The sequence below is a fragment of the Theobroma umbraticum genome, unplaced genomic scaffold, assembly GCF_002168275.2.
Source record: "Theobroma umbraticum cultivar Fairchild unplaced genomic scaffold, ASM216827v3 scaffold_12.1, whole genome shotgun sequence".
NCBI classification, from domain to species: domain Eukaryota; kingdom Viridiplantae; phylum Streptophyta; class Magnoliopsida; order Malvales; family Malvaceae; genus Theobroma; species Theobroma umbraticum.
Genome location: NW_018397269.1, coordinates 879,933 through 900,700, shown reverse-complemented (window position 1 = coordinate 900,700; position 20,768 = coordinate 879,933). Strand labels below are relative to the sequence as shown.

The window sequence follows — 20,768 nt, the reverse complement described above, 5'->3', positions numbered from 1 at the left end:
AGAATGTGAAGAGCAGCAGGTTCTTGATTACTATAACAATGTCGTTGGTAACGCAGGTGGTGAATGAGGATGATCTTGTTGTTGCTGTTACTGATCATGTTGCCTTGAAATCTTATGCTCATCAAGGCCTCCTTCAGGCTTTCGGCTTCGACCCCATTCTGCAAAAGCAGTTGCAAGATCCGAGATGATTAGTGAACAGGGACGTGGGTGGAAGGCATGGCTCAACGAATCCTGCGGCACGTTTCAACATATTGTCCTCTCATTAACATTATGTTGTGTTTAACTAAAGAGTGTGGCTTTCAGATATATTACAGTCATCATTAATTAGCTACATATGAAAACAATTCTAACGACAAGTTTTAAAGGATCTGAGAAACATATTGATATTATTTTATTCGACTTGTTTTGTCTCGCCTTACCTATGACCTATCATGTAATCATTTGATTAATTATATATCTGATCTCACAGTTGCAGCACCATAATTGATCGAACAAGAATACCTTTTGTTATTTAGCAATTAGAGGACATGTTCTCCTTTGCATATAATTCAATGTATATGCCTCATATCCCTACTTTCCAAAGGAACGATGATTCTTGTTTTATTTTGTTATTAGTAATCTAAATATAGGAAAAGGATAATAATAATTTGTCATCTAATTATTATTATTATTATTATTATTAGGTGGTTGGGGAGTTGAAAGAATAAGACATAATTTGTCATCTAATTTGAGATTCAGTTTTATGGTTGCTATTATATACTACCAAAATAATAATAATAAAGCCCAAAGTCTATATTTTTTCTGTCTTTTTTCATTCTTTTTTCCTTCTATTCTAAAAAACACCCTTAAAAATCTAAAATTCTGTGTACGTCCCTTGGACTCATAAATAAATATAGTCTAAACCGGCAAACGACCCAGCCAGGTAAAAAAAAGAAACCATCAAAAACAGATGTCCATTTCACAGCTCCTCCCTTAGCTACAGTGGCCACGTAGCTCATGATAAATATATGATAATATAATAATAATGATAATTACGTTTACGTGTCAGCAAAGTTGTGTATTTTTTTATTTTTAGTTTTGTAACATATAATAAATTGCCCAAACCCCATTTCTTTTATATTTACTAGAAAGTAGCTCACATTGAGCAAAGGGATTTGTAAAATTTTTTAAGTTATTGATAAAATAATTAATTAGAGAAAAATGATTTTTTTATATAAAGAGTTTGTATTAAATTTTCTCAAATGATATATAAATATGATAAAATGATATAAAAAAGTTGTTTACAAGGATAAATAATTGAAATTGTAATCGATACAATTAATAACAGATGAAGGTTGTGTCATAATATTGATTGAGTTATATATATATCAGAACATAAAAAATGAATGTTATATGATTAAAAAGTGCCATGTTGTTACAAAACAAAGAAATAGAGACAGATTTTTGTTATGTTTACAAACTACGCTGTGTGAAAGAAAATGTTACATAGTATATAACAAAAAGTTATTTATCAGCAATAAGTTCATATCTTCAACAAAGGTTCTTGTGTCCAAAATTACAGTGCAAAGTAATAAAAGATATTGTAATTATTTTATACATATATTGGTAAAGTAAGCAGTTTTAGACAACAGAAAAAGAGAAAAAAAAGTTTCAAAGGCAGAGAAAATGAATCCAAATTCATTGAAAATGAAAAGAAAAAAAAAACCTTTTGGATGGTTTCATCTAAGGAAGAGAAAACTTGGGAATAATCTAAGTTGATCAAAAGCAATAGAGACTTCCTGCTTTAACTAAAGTTAACGATGATCTCCTATTGTGGTTAATCAAATATAGGTTTTGGAATAGTGTAGCTTTCATTAGCATTAAAAGAAGCAAAGAAAAACATTACTTAGCATTTAATAGTTGCAAAGAAGAAGCACATGAAGACAGTTCAAGCATAGGATTTGAATGATATAAAATTTAGAAAATGAGAATAAAAACAACTCTTAATGGAAAGTTCATAATCTTTGAAGGCAATAATTGGTTGTGTAAGGTTGATCAAATTATTGATCATACTCTTAAATGATAGAAAAATATATGTAGTAAATATAGATTTTAATAGGAAAATGACAACTTAAGATGTAACAATGATTAAATATTCTCACGTCAATAATCCATTTTTCCAATCTACATGACTATTAAGATACGTAGGCCCAAAAATATGCTCAACATGAGTAATAGTTGTTCAAAGAAGAAAATACAGAAAGCGTTGAAAAGAATCAACAAAAAGATAGAATATAAATTGATGCAAAGAATCTGAGAGAATAATAACAAAAAATATAGCAAACTCTAACAACAATAACCCAAATGTAGTCAATTTGAGTCAAGTTGGGAATAGAGATTAATGGACAAAAATTTATCAATGACAAAAGTAAAACATTGGAAAAAAAGGAGATAGGTGTACAATGCAAGATGTCATGAATTTTTAACTGCTTTAAAGGACGGCTATAGATAATATGCATTGGAGAAATTTCGCAACAACTTTTATAACGTTAAATTTCTCATATTTGAAAAAGACATCAAACTTAATCAATAGAAGCAAAAATTCAGTAAAGAATAAAAGAGATAGTTGACTCAACCTACGAGTAAAAGATAAACAAAACCACTTTTTTGTACCGCGAAAATATTGATATCAACTTTCATATCAATCCATTCATTTAATATAACAAATCTGAACAGAAGTTAAAGGGTCTTTGTTTTAAGGTTCACACTTATTTTACTGATAAAAATAATCCCTAATCTTTCTTTAGGTTTAAGTTATTTACTAACTTTTATAAGCATTTTCTTTTTCCAAAATACGATACTCAAAAATATAAAAACAAATTGGTAACAAAAATATTATTATTTGATCTCTAGTACTTTGACATCATGAGCAATGTCTTTGTTAAGTATTGTTTTGATTTGCTAAACAATTACTTTCAATAAGATTTGAGAACTTATTATGCATGAAACAAATTTTATACCAATAATCATGGCAATCAGTACATTAACAGTTATAAAATTTATTTTATTTAATAGTGCGTTCTCTTCCAATTGTATCATTTTAACAACGGTTGTGGTGTCAAAGAACAGTCCAAATTTCGACTGAAAGAAATCGTTTTTGTTGCTAAAGGAGGAAGATGTTGACTTGCGATTTGCGAAAGATAATGAATCTAGATGAATTATGGTTGGCTGTAGATCTTATGATTTTAAAATAAAGAATTTTCTTGCAAGCATGAGATTGATTTTTCGTGTGCCTTCGTCTATCAACTAATTCTTCCCACAACAACAAAAACAATTTTTTCCAGTAGACAAAGGACCATCATTGATAGAAGAAACCGTTAGTGAACTTAACAAATTGTAAAAAGCATAGGTTGACGGTAAGAATTATTTGTATATTTATGTAAAATGTTATTGACAATATAGCATCAAAACAATTATTTATTTTTTAAATGATTTACCTCTAACAGGTTAAGTTCATCAAATCTATTAGAACGAATAATAATTATTATTTTTTGTTATGTTGTTAAATTTTTTAGTTTTAAATAATTTTATTCTGTTGTATGTATTTTGTTTGCAACAAACTTATTGCTACTAAAGAAGAAAACATCATGAAAATAATAACAAATTGCGTAAAAAATAATTAAAGAGTGTAGTTAAAAAATGAAAAACAAAGCAAATAAAAGAAGGAAAGGCAAAAATGAAAATAGGTGAATAAAAAAGATGAAAAATTGAGGCACTTTACAGATATACTAATTGCTTGCCTTAACACCAAGCCATAAATAACTGTAGATGCTGCAGAAGAGAACAATAGCTCAATCTCATGTTCGTATGACCATAGAGTAATAACATAAATCAGGTACCAGTTTGGAAATATAGTCAATGATCTTGGAATGAACAAATAAAAAAAAAATGCCCCATTTACTTGTTCAACAAAATATTAAAGAGTTTCAAATTTTTAGCAACAGAATTGAATTATATGGTACAAAATCTCATTTTAAAGATATAAAGTGGAAAGAATCTAGGAGTATTCTCATAGAGGATAGCATGTTGTTGAGAAGAAATATCCAAAACAAAAGTTGATACTTTCATGATAATTGTCCAAGTAATCATGTGGATGGTACAAAGAAAACATCTCAATTAGAAATTAAACTTCTTAATGGCAACATGATTGAAAATTTTGATAAGCTAAACAATCAAGGTCAATTACAAATCCATTTGAACTTATATCCAATAAACATTTCCATATTTTGTATTTTAAGTACAAATATTTCTCTTCTGAAGATGTTAAAATTTAAAAAATTCTGTTTAAGTACTTCTCCGTTGTCAAACCAGGCTTATGAAGCATAGAAGTATGTAAGTTTTATTTTAACATTAATGAGTTTGATTTCAATTTTTACATATATTTAGACTAGTTTTAGACTATATTAATTAATATTGTATTTAATTTTCAAATATTTAGGTGTCAGGGTTATATTCTATATTTTACATTTTATTAAAGTTTTGGTTTATTTGTAAATACCTATGTAATCTTAGTTTCAATGAGCTTTTGGATGACAAACATTTGAAATTTTGAGTTAAAAAGATGATTATGAAGCAAATATAAATCAAGAGCAAAGGCATATCCAATCATATACATATCTAGAAAAAAGATTAAGAATAGAACTGATTTAAAATAATAAATGCATACTAATATTTTAGAAAACACTAAATAGAACTTGGTAAACCAAAAACCATTAAACCCAATTATCTAAAGCTAGCAAGATTTAAATTTATAATATTGTGTAAAATATAACTTGAGCTTAGTACTCAACAATAAATACAACACCCTTACAAAATAAAAAGAAGATGACAAACGATATCAATAAGAGAAACCATGTTAGTAAAGTTCTAAAATTCATGAGTAAATATATAAAATACAGATAAAAGACCAAATTACTGATAAAATCGATCTAAAAGAACACCATTCATTCTTATTAGTGAGAAAAAGCCTAAATTTATGACTAAACATATAACTTTAGTCTACTCGAGCATTAATATAAACTCTAACATCATAATCAACTCCAAAGAAATAAATATAAAAAGTATAAAAAGAAAAACAGTTATTGTTGTTATAAGTACTAATAGACAAACTAAAGTAGAGTTTCCTACATAAAATAAAAAAGAGAAAAAAATTAATATAGAAAGCCATGAAAGCATACAAACTAATATATCATATAATAAGTGTAAAACAAAAAAAAAACATGCATAATATAATATTTTGTAAAGCATAACTTGAGCTTAGTACTCAATAATAAACACAACACCACTGCAAAACAAAAAGAAAAGTACGAAAGAAATCAATAAGAAAAACCGTGTTGGTATAGTTCTAAAACTCATGAGTAATGCGTAAAATACAGATGAAAGACCAAATTACTAATAAAATCAATCTAAAAGAACATCATTTGATCTCATTGTTGAAAAAAAGCCTATAAATATGACTAAACCTATAACTTTAGTCTACTCACGCATTAATATGAACTTCAACATCATAATCAACAAACTAAAGCAGAGTTTCCTACACAAAATAAAAAAGAGAAAGAAATTAATTTACAAAGGCATGAAAGCATAAAAACTAATATATCATTTATAATAAGTGTAAAACAAAAAAAAAAATCGACATTAACAGATTAGTCCATCTGCAAGAAACGTTTATAGGTAACCATATATTATACTTTAACAGGAAGATTACATTTCCAGATGAGAAAGCAGAGGGAGCAATTTGAAGCCATTTTTGGTACTCAATCAAGTAGCAAATCGAAGTCCAAGTCATCCATGAAACAACTGAAACATAAATAAGTGGACACAAAGATCTATCAAACCATGAAAACCCAAACCCATTAGAAATTAAAATCTTAAATCTTAGCACAAAATATAATTTTAAAAAAATCTGAAGAACATGAGAGAAGGGAAAACATGTAAAGCATGTAAATCGTCAATCAAATAACCAAGGAAAAATAAATTGAATTTCTAAATCTCCCTAAACCCAAAATTCTAACGTGATTGTGGAAAGACAGAAGGAACAATGGACAAGAGGGAAAGAATGAGGTAGACAACAAAAAACCCTAAGGTAGGTGAAAACTGTAGGCATGCGGACGGCCGAAGTTGATCTCATGTCAAAAGCAGACCAAACCCTAACCCTACACAATAAACCCCCTGCCTTCCAAAATAACCCCTTGAAAAACCATGTGACAAAAAAATAAAAGAGGCCACATGTCAGCATCTTAGCCATTGGGAGACGTGGCCAATTTTGAAAGTCTCTTTGAGACATTCTTTTGTATAGAGTTATTGATTATATGCAAAAAATAGCCAAAACATTGAAATACAACGAATCTATGACAAGGGTTGATGCTTATTTGTTTCCATTAATCTCTTGGATAAAAATATTGATATCAAATCCTCCACAGAAATTCTCACCTTCAAATAATTCAACTTTGCCAATTTATCACTTTAAAGTTGAAAATTTTCTGTTCAATTAACTTTGTGCCAACTCCACTTCCTCTTGGTTTTCCTTCAAACTATCATTTCACTTCTCAAGACAGATTAACTGATCAAACATGCGAAAAATTATCAAATTTCAAATAAGCGCTCTTGATCACAAGGTATGTCTAGGATCATGCCAAACAATTGACATTCACTATTAAGCATTTCACCAAAATGTTCCAAAGGGAACACCTAACTTTTGACAACTTCTAGGTTTTAGGTATATAATTCTTGACAAGAGAGCATAGGATGAGAAACTTCGAAGTGCTAAATCTTTACATATTTTGGTAACCCCAAAAATTTCGTTCGTGTAAGAACCTAGCTATAACATCTCATGATGCCTTGTCCTTTATGTAGTAATCATTGCACTTTGTATACATATTTTTTTTCATACATACAAGAATTTTTGAAAGGGTAGAGAAGAACGAATTCGAATCTTAAACTTCAATTTTATTAATAAGAGGCAACAATGATTAGGCTTATTCATTTTTATGAGTTCTTTTTTTAAATGGGCCCTATGCATAAAGTGTTTCTAACAATAGATCTCTTTATAATTTTAATTGTTTTTAGTCAAGAGAATTAAAATTTGGGTAAAATTTTTTTTAATGAAACCGACCCATTTATTTGGCTCCGTACCTCAACCTGAAACCTATTAACGAGTCAAGTATGTTTAGGTCTACGTCTCAAACCAACTCATATTCTTTGAGCTTTCCTTGTCAGACTATTCATCTTTAGAGTATTGCCTACCAGAAAGAAAAACGTTTAAGCATTTTGAGCATTTTGGAGTAATTTTTAATACACATAGAAAACTTTTGGGCGTTTTGAGTATTGTTAAGAATTTTGAGTGATTTTTTATATATAAAGAAAAACCTTCGAACATTTTGAGCATTTTTTGTCAAGTGGGCATATTCGTTAATTATGCTATTAAATGGAATATGATGTATCGTTTGAAGTTGTTGATCTTGTTAAATGAAATTCAGTAATTTTAGTGATTTTTAGACATTGCGTGACTAGTTTTAGGTATTACGTAATTGACTTTAGACATTACATGACTACCTTTGAACATTACATGACTAGTTTTAAACATTACGTGACTAATTTTTAGGTATTATGTGATTGACTTTGGGCACAGTATGACTAGTTTTTAAGTATTGTGTGACTGGTTGATATGACATTGGATGACTAGTCGATAGGTATTGCGTGACTTGTTAGTAAGGCATTATGTGACTAGTTAGTAAGGCATTGCGTGACTATTTTTAAGGCATTTGTGACTTAGGCATTTCTTAAAAATCATTCATGCAATGCTTAAAAACCAATCATGCAATTCCTATAATTAATCAAGTAATGTCTAAAAACTAATCATGTAGTGATTAAGTCACTTAATGCCTAAAAATCAATCTCGTAATACTTAAAAATCAGTTTAATCAATTTTAGCTCCTCAAATTTGAGATTCTATGAATAAACTATTAAACTCAAGAACTTCAAACACACACACACACACACACATATATATATATATATATATTGCTAAGCCATAAAATTGTGCATTTCATAAAAAATAAGTTACAAAACTCCATAACCCTCCAAACCAAGACAAAATATATCCATATTGGGAGGGCCTTGCTCACTTCCCTTATGCAAAAACAAAATATATTCCCTTTACAAAATATTTCCTGAATAATTTCAACTCAAAATCTCATAAAAAAAATCAACATCTCTAGTAAACATGCTTAACAATCATTCCAATCTCAAACACAACAAAATTGTGAATCACCATAAAACCCATTAAACATACTTTAGCTGTTCCTTCTCTGAGCCCATCATCTTAACCAATTTGATCCAACTCATCAACACAAGCATCTCCATTGCAGCACACGTTTCGAAGCAAGTCATCACCAAAAAGTATCTAGTTACCACATTCATCATGTTGCCTGCAATCACCATAGAAGAGCAAAATCGTTGTTTCTTACCATTGAGAACCCCAAGATCCACCATCCAAAAAAATAAAACAAAATAAGAAAGAACTTGATGTCATCTCTACTCTTTAGATGGCAAGATAAACAGTATTTGATCAGAGAGAGAAATGGAGATTTAATTTTAAAATTTTTGTCTAGATGGCAGGATAGAGAAAATTGAAATCATTTTAATTTGTCTGAAATTATTTAAAGGGTATTGTTGTCAAGTCATAGCAAAAATTGACTAAAAATAGTTAAAATTATAAAAAAAAAGGATATTTTTGAATTGAGTTTATGAGGAAGGTTATCTCTCATAATTTTCTCTATTTTATTTGTACTTGTTTCAGAAGTTGTCTTCTTATGTGTGTTTATTTATGTATACTCTATGTTGTAGACAAATATGTTATATGAATTAAATTCAAATATATTGGCCAAAAAAAAAATCAAATTCAAAAGCTAAGAATAGTTAGAGAGATCAATAGCTAAGCAAAGGGCTATATTTGAATTTGAGTCATATAACATATTTGTTTATTCTAAATAGTCCACATAAATTATTACATATAAGAATGCAAAGAAGTACAAAATGTGTTAGCCTAATCTTGTTCCCTCTTATTAATAAAGTAGAGATTTAATATTTGAATTCTTTCTTTTCTACCCTTTAAAATTTCTTTTATATAAATATATATGTATAAATATAAATAGATAGATATACACAAAATGCACTAATTACTACATGGAGGAAGAAAGAGAGAGATAGAGCTGCATATCAAGAACTTGTTTGGTCTAACTTTTTTCTAGCTTAAAAGCCATTATGAAGCTCTTATGAAAAATAATGGCTTTTAGAATTAAGCTGAAGTTGTTTAGTAAATTTTTTTTATAAGTTCTTTTTTATAAGTTATAATTTTGGTTAAAATTATGGTAAAGGGTATTTTTTTTTTGAGAGGGTTATATTGAAATTATTTTTAACAGATGAGTATATTTTTGAAACAAAAATAAAAATTTCTTGTATTTTTAAAAAAATGGAAGAAAAAGCTCCTCATAAGCGCTTTTCCTAAAGCTCTTTTTTAAAAAATTTTATTCTTTAAAAAAAAGTTACTTTTTTTTAAGATTTTTTCAAAATTTATATTTGACTTGGCTTTTGCTTTTAAGAGATAAATGAGCTGAAAAAAAACCAAACCAAACAAGCACCAAGTCTCCAACTTCAATATGAACTACTTCAATTTAATTTAACCCTTCAATGTTAACCATGCTGAACAATCAGTTTTATTGGCCATCGGCATTGCTAATAATTGACTTTTTGCTTCTTTGCTACATAATACTAACAAATAACTTGAATTGATTTAAAAGATATATATGTATACATAATAAATAACTGAAAATATCATGTCCAATCCAACTGATTCCCTATTCTTTTATGGAGCCGTCGATTTTAAGGGTGTATAAACCCTTGTGGTCTATGAGCTAAAAGAATATGTTTTTATTACAAGTACAAATATGTTTTTTTGGTCAAAATTAACAAACTGGACTGCCCAATCACCTGTGATAAAAATTAAACATTTTACAAGTAAGTCTACGTGTTTGAAAGCATTAAATTATTGAGTTAATTTACGTGTCTAAGAATTTCTAATATTCGTTATTAATGTCATAGATAATAATTCATACTAATCTATTACGAGAAACTATTATCAATACTAATTAAATGATACAACCCAAATGTGTCAAATTGATGAGCAGCATGGCCACGCCGAACCAAAATTAAAATTGGAAAAGCCATATGATAGTAGCCAACCACCTCAAACCCAGAACCAATCAATCCATATAAACTAAAGAATATAATAACGAAAGAGTTTTTGGGTTTTTTTTTTCATCTCTGCACGCAAATATAGACAAACACTGACCCCTAGATTTCCTTTTTGTACTTGGTATTCTTCTTCTTTGTCCAAACCCCTTACCTTCTCTCCCCCAAAACCCCAATTTCTCTTCTTCACTTCCTTGGGTACTCGTCGAAATAATATTCTTGTATGTTAGAAACCATCAATATATCTTTGATGCAAGTTTTTATGACTTCCTCTCTTTCTCGCAAGGAATCTGCGTGTTTCTTACACGCCTTGTCCCCTTCTTCCTTCGGTCCTCCCGAACAAGGCACCTGGTATTATCGTTGCCTTGGCCTTGACCCTTAAACCCCCTCCAACCCGTTCTTTTTTTCCTCTCTCTCGCTCTAAATACTCTCTTTTCTTTTATTTATTTTTCCTTTTTCTCTGAATTAGAACCTCGCTTTTTATCTTCCTATACGTTTCTCAAAAGAAAAAGAAGACTAATTAAAAAGATGATGAAGAGGAATGTGCATGAGAAAATGATGCCACAAACGCAAAAGAAGAAGGGAAATGAGAACAAGAATGTGAAGAAAAGCATCAGGTTCTTGATTACTATCAATGTTCTTGGCAGTGCAGGGCCTTTAAGGTTCCTGGTGAATCAGGATGATCTTGTTGCTGCTGTTATTGATGTCGCCTTGAAATCTTATGCTCGCGAAGGCCGCCTTCCGGTTCTCGGTTTAGACCCCAACAAGTTTCTTCTCTACTGTGCAAATGCAGGGTCAGATGGTATATATGCTTACATACCCTTATTTTAGATTTTTGTTTGTTCTTATTTATTTTTTTTAAACGTATCAAACTTTGATTCTCAACTCTCTTTAAAGAACGGTATAAAAACAATCGCTTGGCCACAATTTTTCGTTATGATCGTGTTCTTCTTTAAAGAACGGTATTTCTTTGTATTTTTGTTGCTGTTTTTTTTTTTTTATTTAGTATTTGGTGATATCAGAATGTACCCCCTTTTGGTCAAGAAATTGTAATTTTTTATCTAATAACGGTTTTTATGTGGGTCATTTTTTACATTTTTTTTATTTTAATTTTGGGTTTCTTTTCTTTAGCTTTGAGTCCATGGGAAAAGATAGGATCTCAAGGAGGAAGGAATTTTGTGCTATGCAAGAAGCAGGTGCAGCCACAGATGACTGAGGCAAGGTCTGAGATCATAAAACAAAAGGGAAGTGGTTGGAAGGCTTGGCTCAACAAATCCTTCAGTTTCAAGATTTTGTCTCATTAAGATTAATATAATCTTGCTCGTGAGAAAATTCTGTTTATTAGCTAAAAGGGTCAGACCATGGGTAAAACCATAATCTGGCCAGATACGAAATGCAATAGTAAGTTCTAATGCTTTTGAGGTGGAAAACGTATTTAGCTATCGGTATATGTTCTCCTTGTAAATAATTGAAATAATATGCCCCCATGTGGTACTTTGGAAAGGAATGGCATTTTTCTTTCTTTTCTTTTCTTTTCTTTCTTAGCTTTTACATTCCATTTGTTTTTACTTTTCTTTTTTGTTTTTCTGTATTGGTTGTTCTTTCCTATGAAAGTGATGGTTGGCTGGATGATGTGTATGATGACAATCTTGGAACTTAATCCATGCGTGGACATCAAAATAGGAAAAGTAAATAACAAGCTGAAGAATCTGGGAAGCTAAAAGAATAAGAATAATACTTTGTCAAAGACTCAGAGGCTTAGGTTCATAGCTTGGTACTGTCTCTTTGCATAGATTCTACTGGGGGAGGACCTAAATTATTACTATGTCAGCAAAATTCATATTCATTTGGGATTTGTATAAATTTTGATGTATTATCAGTCTGTAATATCTTGTCAACTAAAGATACGTCATTCTCATCTTGTTAAACAGATAAGGTTAAAATTTAAGAGATCTATCTAAAATTGACAAAAGTTGTCCTCGCCTCAAAAAATCTTATAAATATATATGATCTCAAAATGTTAACTTTAAAGTTTATTTATTGATAAACTAGCAATATATATTACAATTATATTATAAAGAATTTATATTTTTAGTGGTGCATCAAATCAACATAACAAAATATATTATTATATTACATATATGCATGAACTCTAAAAAATACTCTTGAAATTTATTAAATTAATTATTTTAGAGTTTGTATTTGATACACTGACAGTGTATATAAGCTATACACTGTCAAGCCACCAAAATACGTCACCTCATTAATAAGATAAGATCAGAATTCATTAGGAACTTAAAATTAAATATTAAAAAGTTTTTAACATTTAATGAGGTAAAAAAATTTTACTCTCTCTAAAATCTCTTCCACATTTCTCTCTAACCCTTCTAATCTGAAAAATTTTTACAAATTTTCCATACCTCTCTAAAAATTCTTTAGAATCTTGTTTTTCTTCTTTTTGGTTTAAGGTTGTTTTATTCTTTTGGGTTTAAAGTGCAAAGAGGAAGAGTAACTTTCTCTCTAAACTCCAATCCACCTTTCCCTCTAACCTTCTCTTGTTCTCTTTAAACACTCAAAAATTCATTCAAGTTCAATATTACTTTACATGTGATTGATTAAGATTTGAACTCAACAATGAAATTTTCAATTTAGGGTGTGAGATTTGAGATTGAGAGTCTTTAGTCTATATTATTGTTATCGATTCAATTAGCTTTTTTTATAGGATCATAATGCGGTATTACTTTTTATATGTTTTATAATGAAAGAACTCATGGATTAATTTTTTTTTTGAAGAGTACTCATGGATTGATTTAACAATCTTAATTCCTTAAAACATGAGACATGCAAAATTTTTATTTTGATTAGTTCCTATGGTATTAGACATAAGTTAGGTATGTTATCCCATTTTTGCAATCACCCTAAATCTAGATCTAGAAACAAGTAGAGATGATAATAGTGCAAAGAGGAAGAAATCGTGGAAGAGAGTTTAGAGAGAAAGTGAAAAACTTTTAATTATCATCGCTCTTAAAATTGCATAATTTTATCAAATTTAATCTTAATGGAAGAAGAAAAGGAGAAGAAGATAATGGGGTTGGAGAGAAACAAATAAAAACAAAAAAAGAACAATAGAGAGGAAGTTGGAGAGAGAAAAAAATATTTTTTTATAAAAATTATTAATATTTAATTTTAAGTCCCTAATGAAATTTAATTTTGAGGTGTCACAATTTGGTAGCTTAATAGTGTATATGAAGATATATATTGTTAGTGCATCAAATATAAATCTATTATTTTATTTTACTAAAGTAAACTTTTCTAAATTGATAATTTTTTATTAAATTAAATATTGATTAATTTAAATATTTATCTATTTCCATCCATTATGAAAAACACGCTATCACCGATGGAATTCATTGCATCGATGAAAATCTGTCAATAATTGTCAACAGATTGCCGATCGAATGAAGATGACATGGACAAAACAATGAAATTTAACGAGAAAAAATGAGTAGTCGATAATGACTTGTCCCAAATAAATAGGAATGATGCAAATTACCAACTAATGATGCCGTCGATAATTTACTTTATCAACGAAATTATCGATTGAATAATGTTCGCTTATCGATTACCATTTTACCGACCGAATATAGGATCGGTAATGGGTGTTTATGGACTTTTGAATTTTCATCGGTAATTCAAAAAATAAGAGGCCTTACGGGGCCTATTCTCTTTCTTATTTCACTTTCTTTTCTCTTCTCCCTCACCCATCCCTGATGTCATTGATCCTTCCCTGTACCGTTGATCGGCAAACCCACCACCCCATTGTCAACCACAACGAACCTTGCCACTGACTGACCCCTCCCTTGCCTTTTTGTCTTTCCTTTCTTCTTTCCCCCAGCCCCCCTTTGCCACCAACCCTTCCTTGCCTTCCCTGTACCCTAATCAACAAACCCACCACCTCGCCATCGACCCCTCCCTCACTTCTCTCTCTTCTCTTTCTTGGGTGTGCCACGTCTTCTTCCTCAATTGGTACTCATAAGGTTAAAAAAAATATTTAATTTTGTAATGATGTTGTTATTTAATTTGTATTATTGTTGTGGAATAATTATGTTATTGCAATATATATTGTTGTTTTTGTGATATTTTGGTGTTGTAATATCGTTGTTTTGGTGATATTTTGGTGTTGTTGTAATATTGTTATTTTTGTTTGTGATGCTCAAAAGGCATTTGGTTAGTCACGTATAAATTTATAAGCAAACTTAATTGATTTTTATATTAAGGCAATATCTAATTATAACACTGTAATTTGTTGATGGGTAAAATAATATTATACTCTTATAATTAATTGTGCTTAAAGATGTCAAAATGGGTTGACCTGGCTCAGCCCAATCCAAACCCTTGTGGGTCAAGAAAATGTGAGTTAGGTCGCGTTAGTTTATTTTTTATATGGACAATCAAAATTTCAACCTAGCCCATCATTTATCAAATCATGGATTAGGTTGAGCCAGTGTATTTTTTTTTAAAAAAAATTATTTTTATAATTTTACCTAATAAATTATCTATCAATAAAATTATTTCATAATTAAATTCATAAATTGAATAATAAAAAATATATTATAAATAAATAAATTACATCAAATATAAATAATAAAATAAATTACATCAAATAAATTTGTTTTGTGGTATTTAAATTGTTGTTATGGTATAATTGTATTGATGTAATATATATTGTGTTTTCGTGGTATTTTTGCTTGTGGTACTTGAAAGTCATTTTGTTAGTCACTTAGAGCAGCGGCTCAATAACCTCAAAGGCGTAAACAAAACTATTCAAATAAGGCTTTTTTATTGAAATTAAAAAAAAAATTAAAGTTTTGAATAACCAAATTCATATTTTCGATTTGATATATTCAAATATTTATTATGAAGTACCTAAAATATTTAACTATTATAATTCTTTTATATTTTAAATGGCTAATATAAAATCAATAATCAAAATTTTTAATTAAAATAAATTAATTATCACATAAAATAAAGATAATATAACAATATAATATAAACTCTAAATTAAAGTAAAAAGGTCTACAAAGATTAGAATAATAGTACCTAATTGTTGAATGCTTATTGCAAATTATAAATGAGACTCACAACTTTATGAAAATAATAACATAACAAACTTCTTGTGTATTCTTTAGAGGAAATATGAAGCTAGAAGAAGAAAGAGCAAATGATGAAAAAAAATTCAAGAGTGGATTTTATAAATTGAAAAAAAGAATAAGATAGTTGGGAAGTGATAAAAAATGAAGAAATTGTGAGAAATACCCTTCCTCATAAGCTCAATTAAAAAATATCATTTTTTATAATTTTAACTATTTTTAGTCAATTATTAGCATGACTTGATTACAATGCCCTTTAAACAATTTCAGACAAATTAAAATGGTTTCAGTTTTTTCTATCTCACCATCCAGATAAAAATTTTAAAATTAAATCTCAATTTTTTCTCTGGTCAAATACTGTCTATCTTGCCATCCAAAGAGTAGAGATGACATCAAGCTCTTTCTTATTTTATTTTATTTTTTGGATGATGGATCTTAGAGTTCTCAAAGGTGATGAACAACAATTTTGCTTTTCTATGGTGATTGCAGACAGCATGATGAACGTCGTAACTGGATGCTTTCTAGTGATGACTTACTTCGAAACGTGTGCTGCGATGGAGATGCCTATGTTGATGAGTTGGATCAGATTGGTTAAGATGATGGGCTCAAGGAGAAGGAATAGCTAAAACATGTTTGATTGATTTTATGGTGGTTCACGGTTTTGTTATGTTTGAGATTGGGATGATTGTTAAGCATGTTTACTAGGGATTTTAATTCTTTTTATGAGATTTTGAGTTGAAATTGTTCAAAGAATATTTTGTAAAAGGAGTATATTTTGTTTTTGTATAAAGGGAGTGAGTAAGGCCCTCCCAATAAGGATATATTTTATCTTACTTTAGAGGGTTATGGAGTTTTGTAACATATCTTTTATGAAATGCACAATTTCATGGCTTAGCAAAAAAAAAGTATATGTTTTAGGTTCTTGAGTTTATTGGTTTATTCATAGAATCTCAAAGTTAAGGAATTAAAATTGATTAGATTGATTTTTAAGTATTGCGAGATTAATTTTTAGGCATTACGTGATTGATTTTATACATTGCGTGACCGGTTTTTAGGCATTACATAATTGATTTTTAAACAATGACTAAGTCACACAATGCCTTACTAACTAGTCAAGCAATACCTTACTAACAAGTCACGCAATGCTTATCAACTAATCACGCAATGTCATATCAACTAATCACACAATACTTAAAAACTAGTCACGTCATACCCAAAGTTAATCATATAATACTTAAAAACTAGTCACGTAATATTCAAAGTCAGTCACGTAATACCCAAATACTAGTTACACAATGTCCAAAAATCGATTAAGCAATGTTTAAAAACCACCAAAACTACTAAATTTCATTTAACAAGATTAGAAACTTCAAACGATACACTATATTCCATTTAACAACATAATTAACAAATATGCCTACTTGATAAAGAATGCTCAAAATGTTCAAAGGTTTTTCGTCATATAACAAAAATCACTTCAAAATGCTTAAAAATGCTCAAAACGCTTAAAGGTTTTCTTCGTGTATAAAAAACTGCTCCAAAATGCTTAAAATGCTTAAACGTTTTTCTTTCTGGTAAAGAATACTCTATAAATAAATGGTCTGTCGAGGAAAGTTCAAAAATATAAATCAGTTAGAGGTACAGATCTAAACATACTTGACCCGTTAATAAGTTTCGGATTGAGACGCGGAGTCAAACAAGGAGGTCAATTTTATTAAGGATAATTTTATTCAAATTTTTATTCTTTTGGCTAAAAAATAGTTAAAATTATGCAGAAGTTTATTGTTAGAAATGCCTTATGCATGAGGCCCATTTCAAAAAAGAACTCATAAAAAATTGAGATTTATTAGATACATAATTAAAGAAATGAAAAAATATGTCATTTTATTAATTATTTTTTACTTTTACATATTTTTAATAAAAAATGAAATAATTAGTTCAGAATTCATAAGGATGTGGAAGTGAAAGAAAATAAATACTTATTAAAAATGAAAGAATAACTAAACATTTTATTAATTATCTTAATTTTATATATTTTTAATACAATTAATTATATTTGTATTGTAAAAATATAGGCCTTTATCGAATTTAGGGCCTAAAGCCTTTGCTTTGGCGGTTTTACCCAAGGGTCGACCTTGGTCACTTATAAATTTATAAGTAAACTTAATTGATTTTATATTGAGACAATATCTAATTAGAACATTATAATTTGTTGATAAGTAAAATAATATTATACCCCTTACAATTAATTGTGCTTGATTAGTATCGAATAGATTAATGCTAAGTTGAAATGAACATCAGTCTGTTTTATTCATTGATTTATTTGTATATGTTTCTTAAAATGTGTTTATATATAAATTTCTTTTCAAACTTTGTAAATTTTCAATAATTAATGGATGATGTAATTTAATGAATGATTAAATTTTGACTTATATCATTTAATAAATATATAACTAATTATTGAGAAACTATTGATTGTTGAAATGATGTCAAAATTTATGTGTTGTCTCGTTTAATTTACTTTTACAATCTTAAAATTTATTTATTAAATTTAATTGGTTTTGTATATTGTTTCTTACGAAATAATTTTATTTTAAACATAATATTTTTATAATTTACGTTTTTGATAACAACAGTCCATTTTTTTTACTTACATATTTTTTTTAAAAAATTATTTTTATTAATCTTATCACCAATATGTCATTTCAAATCTCTAATTTGAATAATGAGGATAAAGGAACCTGGTCAAAAAGACTTCTCTACTTACAATTGTCAAAAGGAACCTGTACAAATTTTTTTTTCTTATACTTTAAATGTTAACTAATCGAAGATTGGTTAAATCATGGTCCTTCAACGTATTATTTTCATTTATATAATTGCAAAATTCATGTATTGAATCATTCACATAAAAAGCATGCATAGAACAAACTAGAATAATGTGGATGACCCTTTGTGAAATTATTAATACAAAGTCAATGCTATAATCAGTTTACTAATTCTTAATTGGGCATGGCAAGAAAAACAATGCTAATCAGGCCTAATATTAGAATAGATATTGTTTTTGTTAAGTGTGTTGATGACATATAATATGTACACGGAAAAGTATCACGAAACGTAAATATAATTAAATCTTGAAATTATAAAAACAATCACTTAAGTTATAATCAAATTTAAGAATTGTTTAATACCTAAAAAATCACTTTAAGTATTCAAATGCACAATCTTAGTTTAGTACTTGCTCTAATTAAATTTTTTTATTTTGAATGGATGAAACATTCGAATCTGATTCTTTGATTGAAAATTTCATGCACCTATTATTAAACTAATTATTCGAATGCAAAAATTCCAAATTATATCTCAAATTTTAATCGTTAAAAGTAGGTGTCCGGTTGAGAAATGGTGGTGAGAATCCTTTGCTCCAAGATAAACTAATTATTATAGCATAGTCTTTCTTAGATATATGTATCTATCCCTGAGCCCCATCAAATATGCTAATCATTTTGCACTAAAAATATTTTTTAAGCATGATATCAAGGCCTAGTTTATTAAGTAATTCAAAGACTGAATTGTATCCACCTCGACTGTGTTGCTGAAATCCAGCATATATATTTAAATTTGATGAGTAAACTTAAACTTCAATGATTTTGAATTTTCTTCCATTATTCTTGCTTCTTCGAAGTGTTTCGTGGGTTCACTTTATAACTAGAGGTGTTTGCGGGTTGACGTACTCACTGGGACCCAATTAGTATCGAATATTTGAACGTGAATTTTAAGATTCAAGCTCTAATCGCTCTAATTCAAAAACACTGTATTATTAATAAATAATATATTTTAATTAATTTTTTATATTTAAAAATATAAAATTCTTTTTTAATATTTAAATAATACCATGGACTCAAACAGGCTTAGCCGGGGTCGGGCCGTTTGACCCTACATTTTTTAGTAATTGTAGGTTATACTTGATGAATGGCTGTTACTTCACTTGCAAGGGTTTTTTCCTAATAGAAAAATGAAAAAAAAAAAAAAAGTCTGGTTAGTGTTGCATGTCTAAGTCGTGGTCATTAACCTCAAACCTGATGGAATCCAACAAATTCTTGTAAAGTTTAATGGATTTTGAAGTACGTACTACAGCAAATTTAACTTAAAACTCAATATTTCTAAAATGTATTATTCAAAATATTTTCAATAAGACTTTTTGTATATTGTTCACAATAGTTTTGTGGATTTAATTGCAATATACAAATTTTTAGTAACATTATAAATAAAATGTAACTATAAAATTTACATAAATTAACAAAGCCTACATTTTTAGATTTCATTAGTAAAAATGATATAATACTTACAGAAATGTGACTAAAGTCAAAATTTTATAATAATAATAATGCAATCCGTTCATTCTATTCATTAGTATGGAACTGATCCATAAATTATTATCATAAACACTTAATCAATTAACATCTAAGCAAGCCAAAGCATTTGATTACCAAAACAACTTATAACTAAACATTAAAAAAAAAACTCAAAAAATCCAATCTAAATCTCTTGAAATTTGAATCACACAATTTCTGACATATAAGCATTAGGAGCGACCTCATCTTGAAACATATAAGTTCCAAAAAAAAAAGGGCCAAATCGTATTGGTGATTAGCTGGCCATGGCCGTTTTAAAAATTTTATATAGAAAAAAAGAAACTCATATTAAATAAATAAGCTAAATAGCAATAGAAGAGTTAGGTGGGATATCATTTTCCAAACTATACAAAAGTTTATACAAGTTCATTTGCCTTAGCATCTTTTCACCATTTTTTTTAAATGTCATACAGCATAGTCATAATCTCTGGGATCATTTCCAAACCTTTGACAAGCAAAGAAATGTGTGTGAAAGGAACATGTTAATTCTTTTTAGGTGACACATAGCATATACGTATGTTATACAAAACGATGAAAATGATTCTATTTCTCTCAATTTTCCTTCACATTTCCTCCTATTAAATATATTATTGAATTTAATGAGTAATAACTCAAAACTCAAAAGTTGATGTCTCTAGATATGGAAAATATGTGCAATATATATTCTTTTTCAGTTTTAAACAAATTGTTGGAAAAGAAAAAGCATTGAAAAAGAATCTCATCAATTTGGAAGATTTGTGTGTGGGAGTGGTGCAGATTTTATCTCCATTTTCATGTTAATAGATATAATATGTTAGGGGAAGAATAAAATTAAGTTCGATTATTTTACTTCTCCGCGGGTTTGGGTTGTGTTTTGGGATTATGGGCTTGGTCAAATTGTGTTAAATGTAGATTAGGTTACATGGAGCCGTGGGCTTTA

At 28.6% G+C, this 20,768-nt stretch overlaps 1 protein-coding gene across 1 annotated transcript; it reads left to right on the top strand.

Annotated features, from left to right (window-relative positions):
• The first annotated feature begins 10,451 nt into the window (after window positions 1-10,451).
• On the top strand, window positions 10,452-11,817 carry LOC110425937 (uncharacterized protein At4g22758-like). Its single transcript, XM_021441021.2, has 2 exons — window positions 10,452-11,092; window positions 11,422-11,817. The coding sequence occupies exons 1-2, from the start codon at window positions 10,819-10,821 to the stop codon at window positions 11,592-11,594; spliced, it is 447 nt and encodes a 148-aa protein (XP_021296696.1). The 5' UTR covers window positions 10,452-10,818; the 3' UTR covers window positions 11,595-11,817.
• Window positions 11,818-20,768: the final 8,951 nt, after the last annotated feature.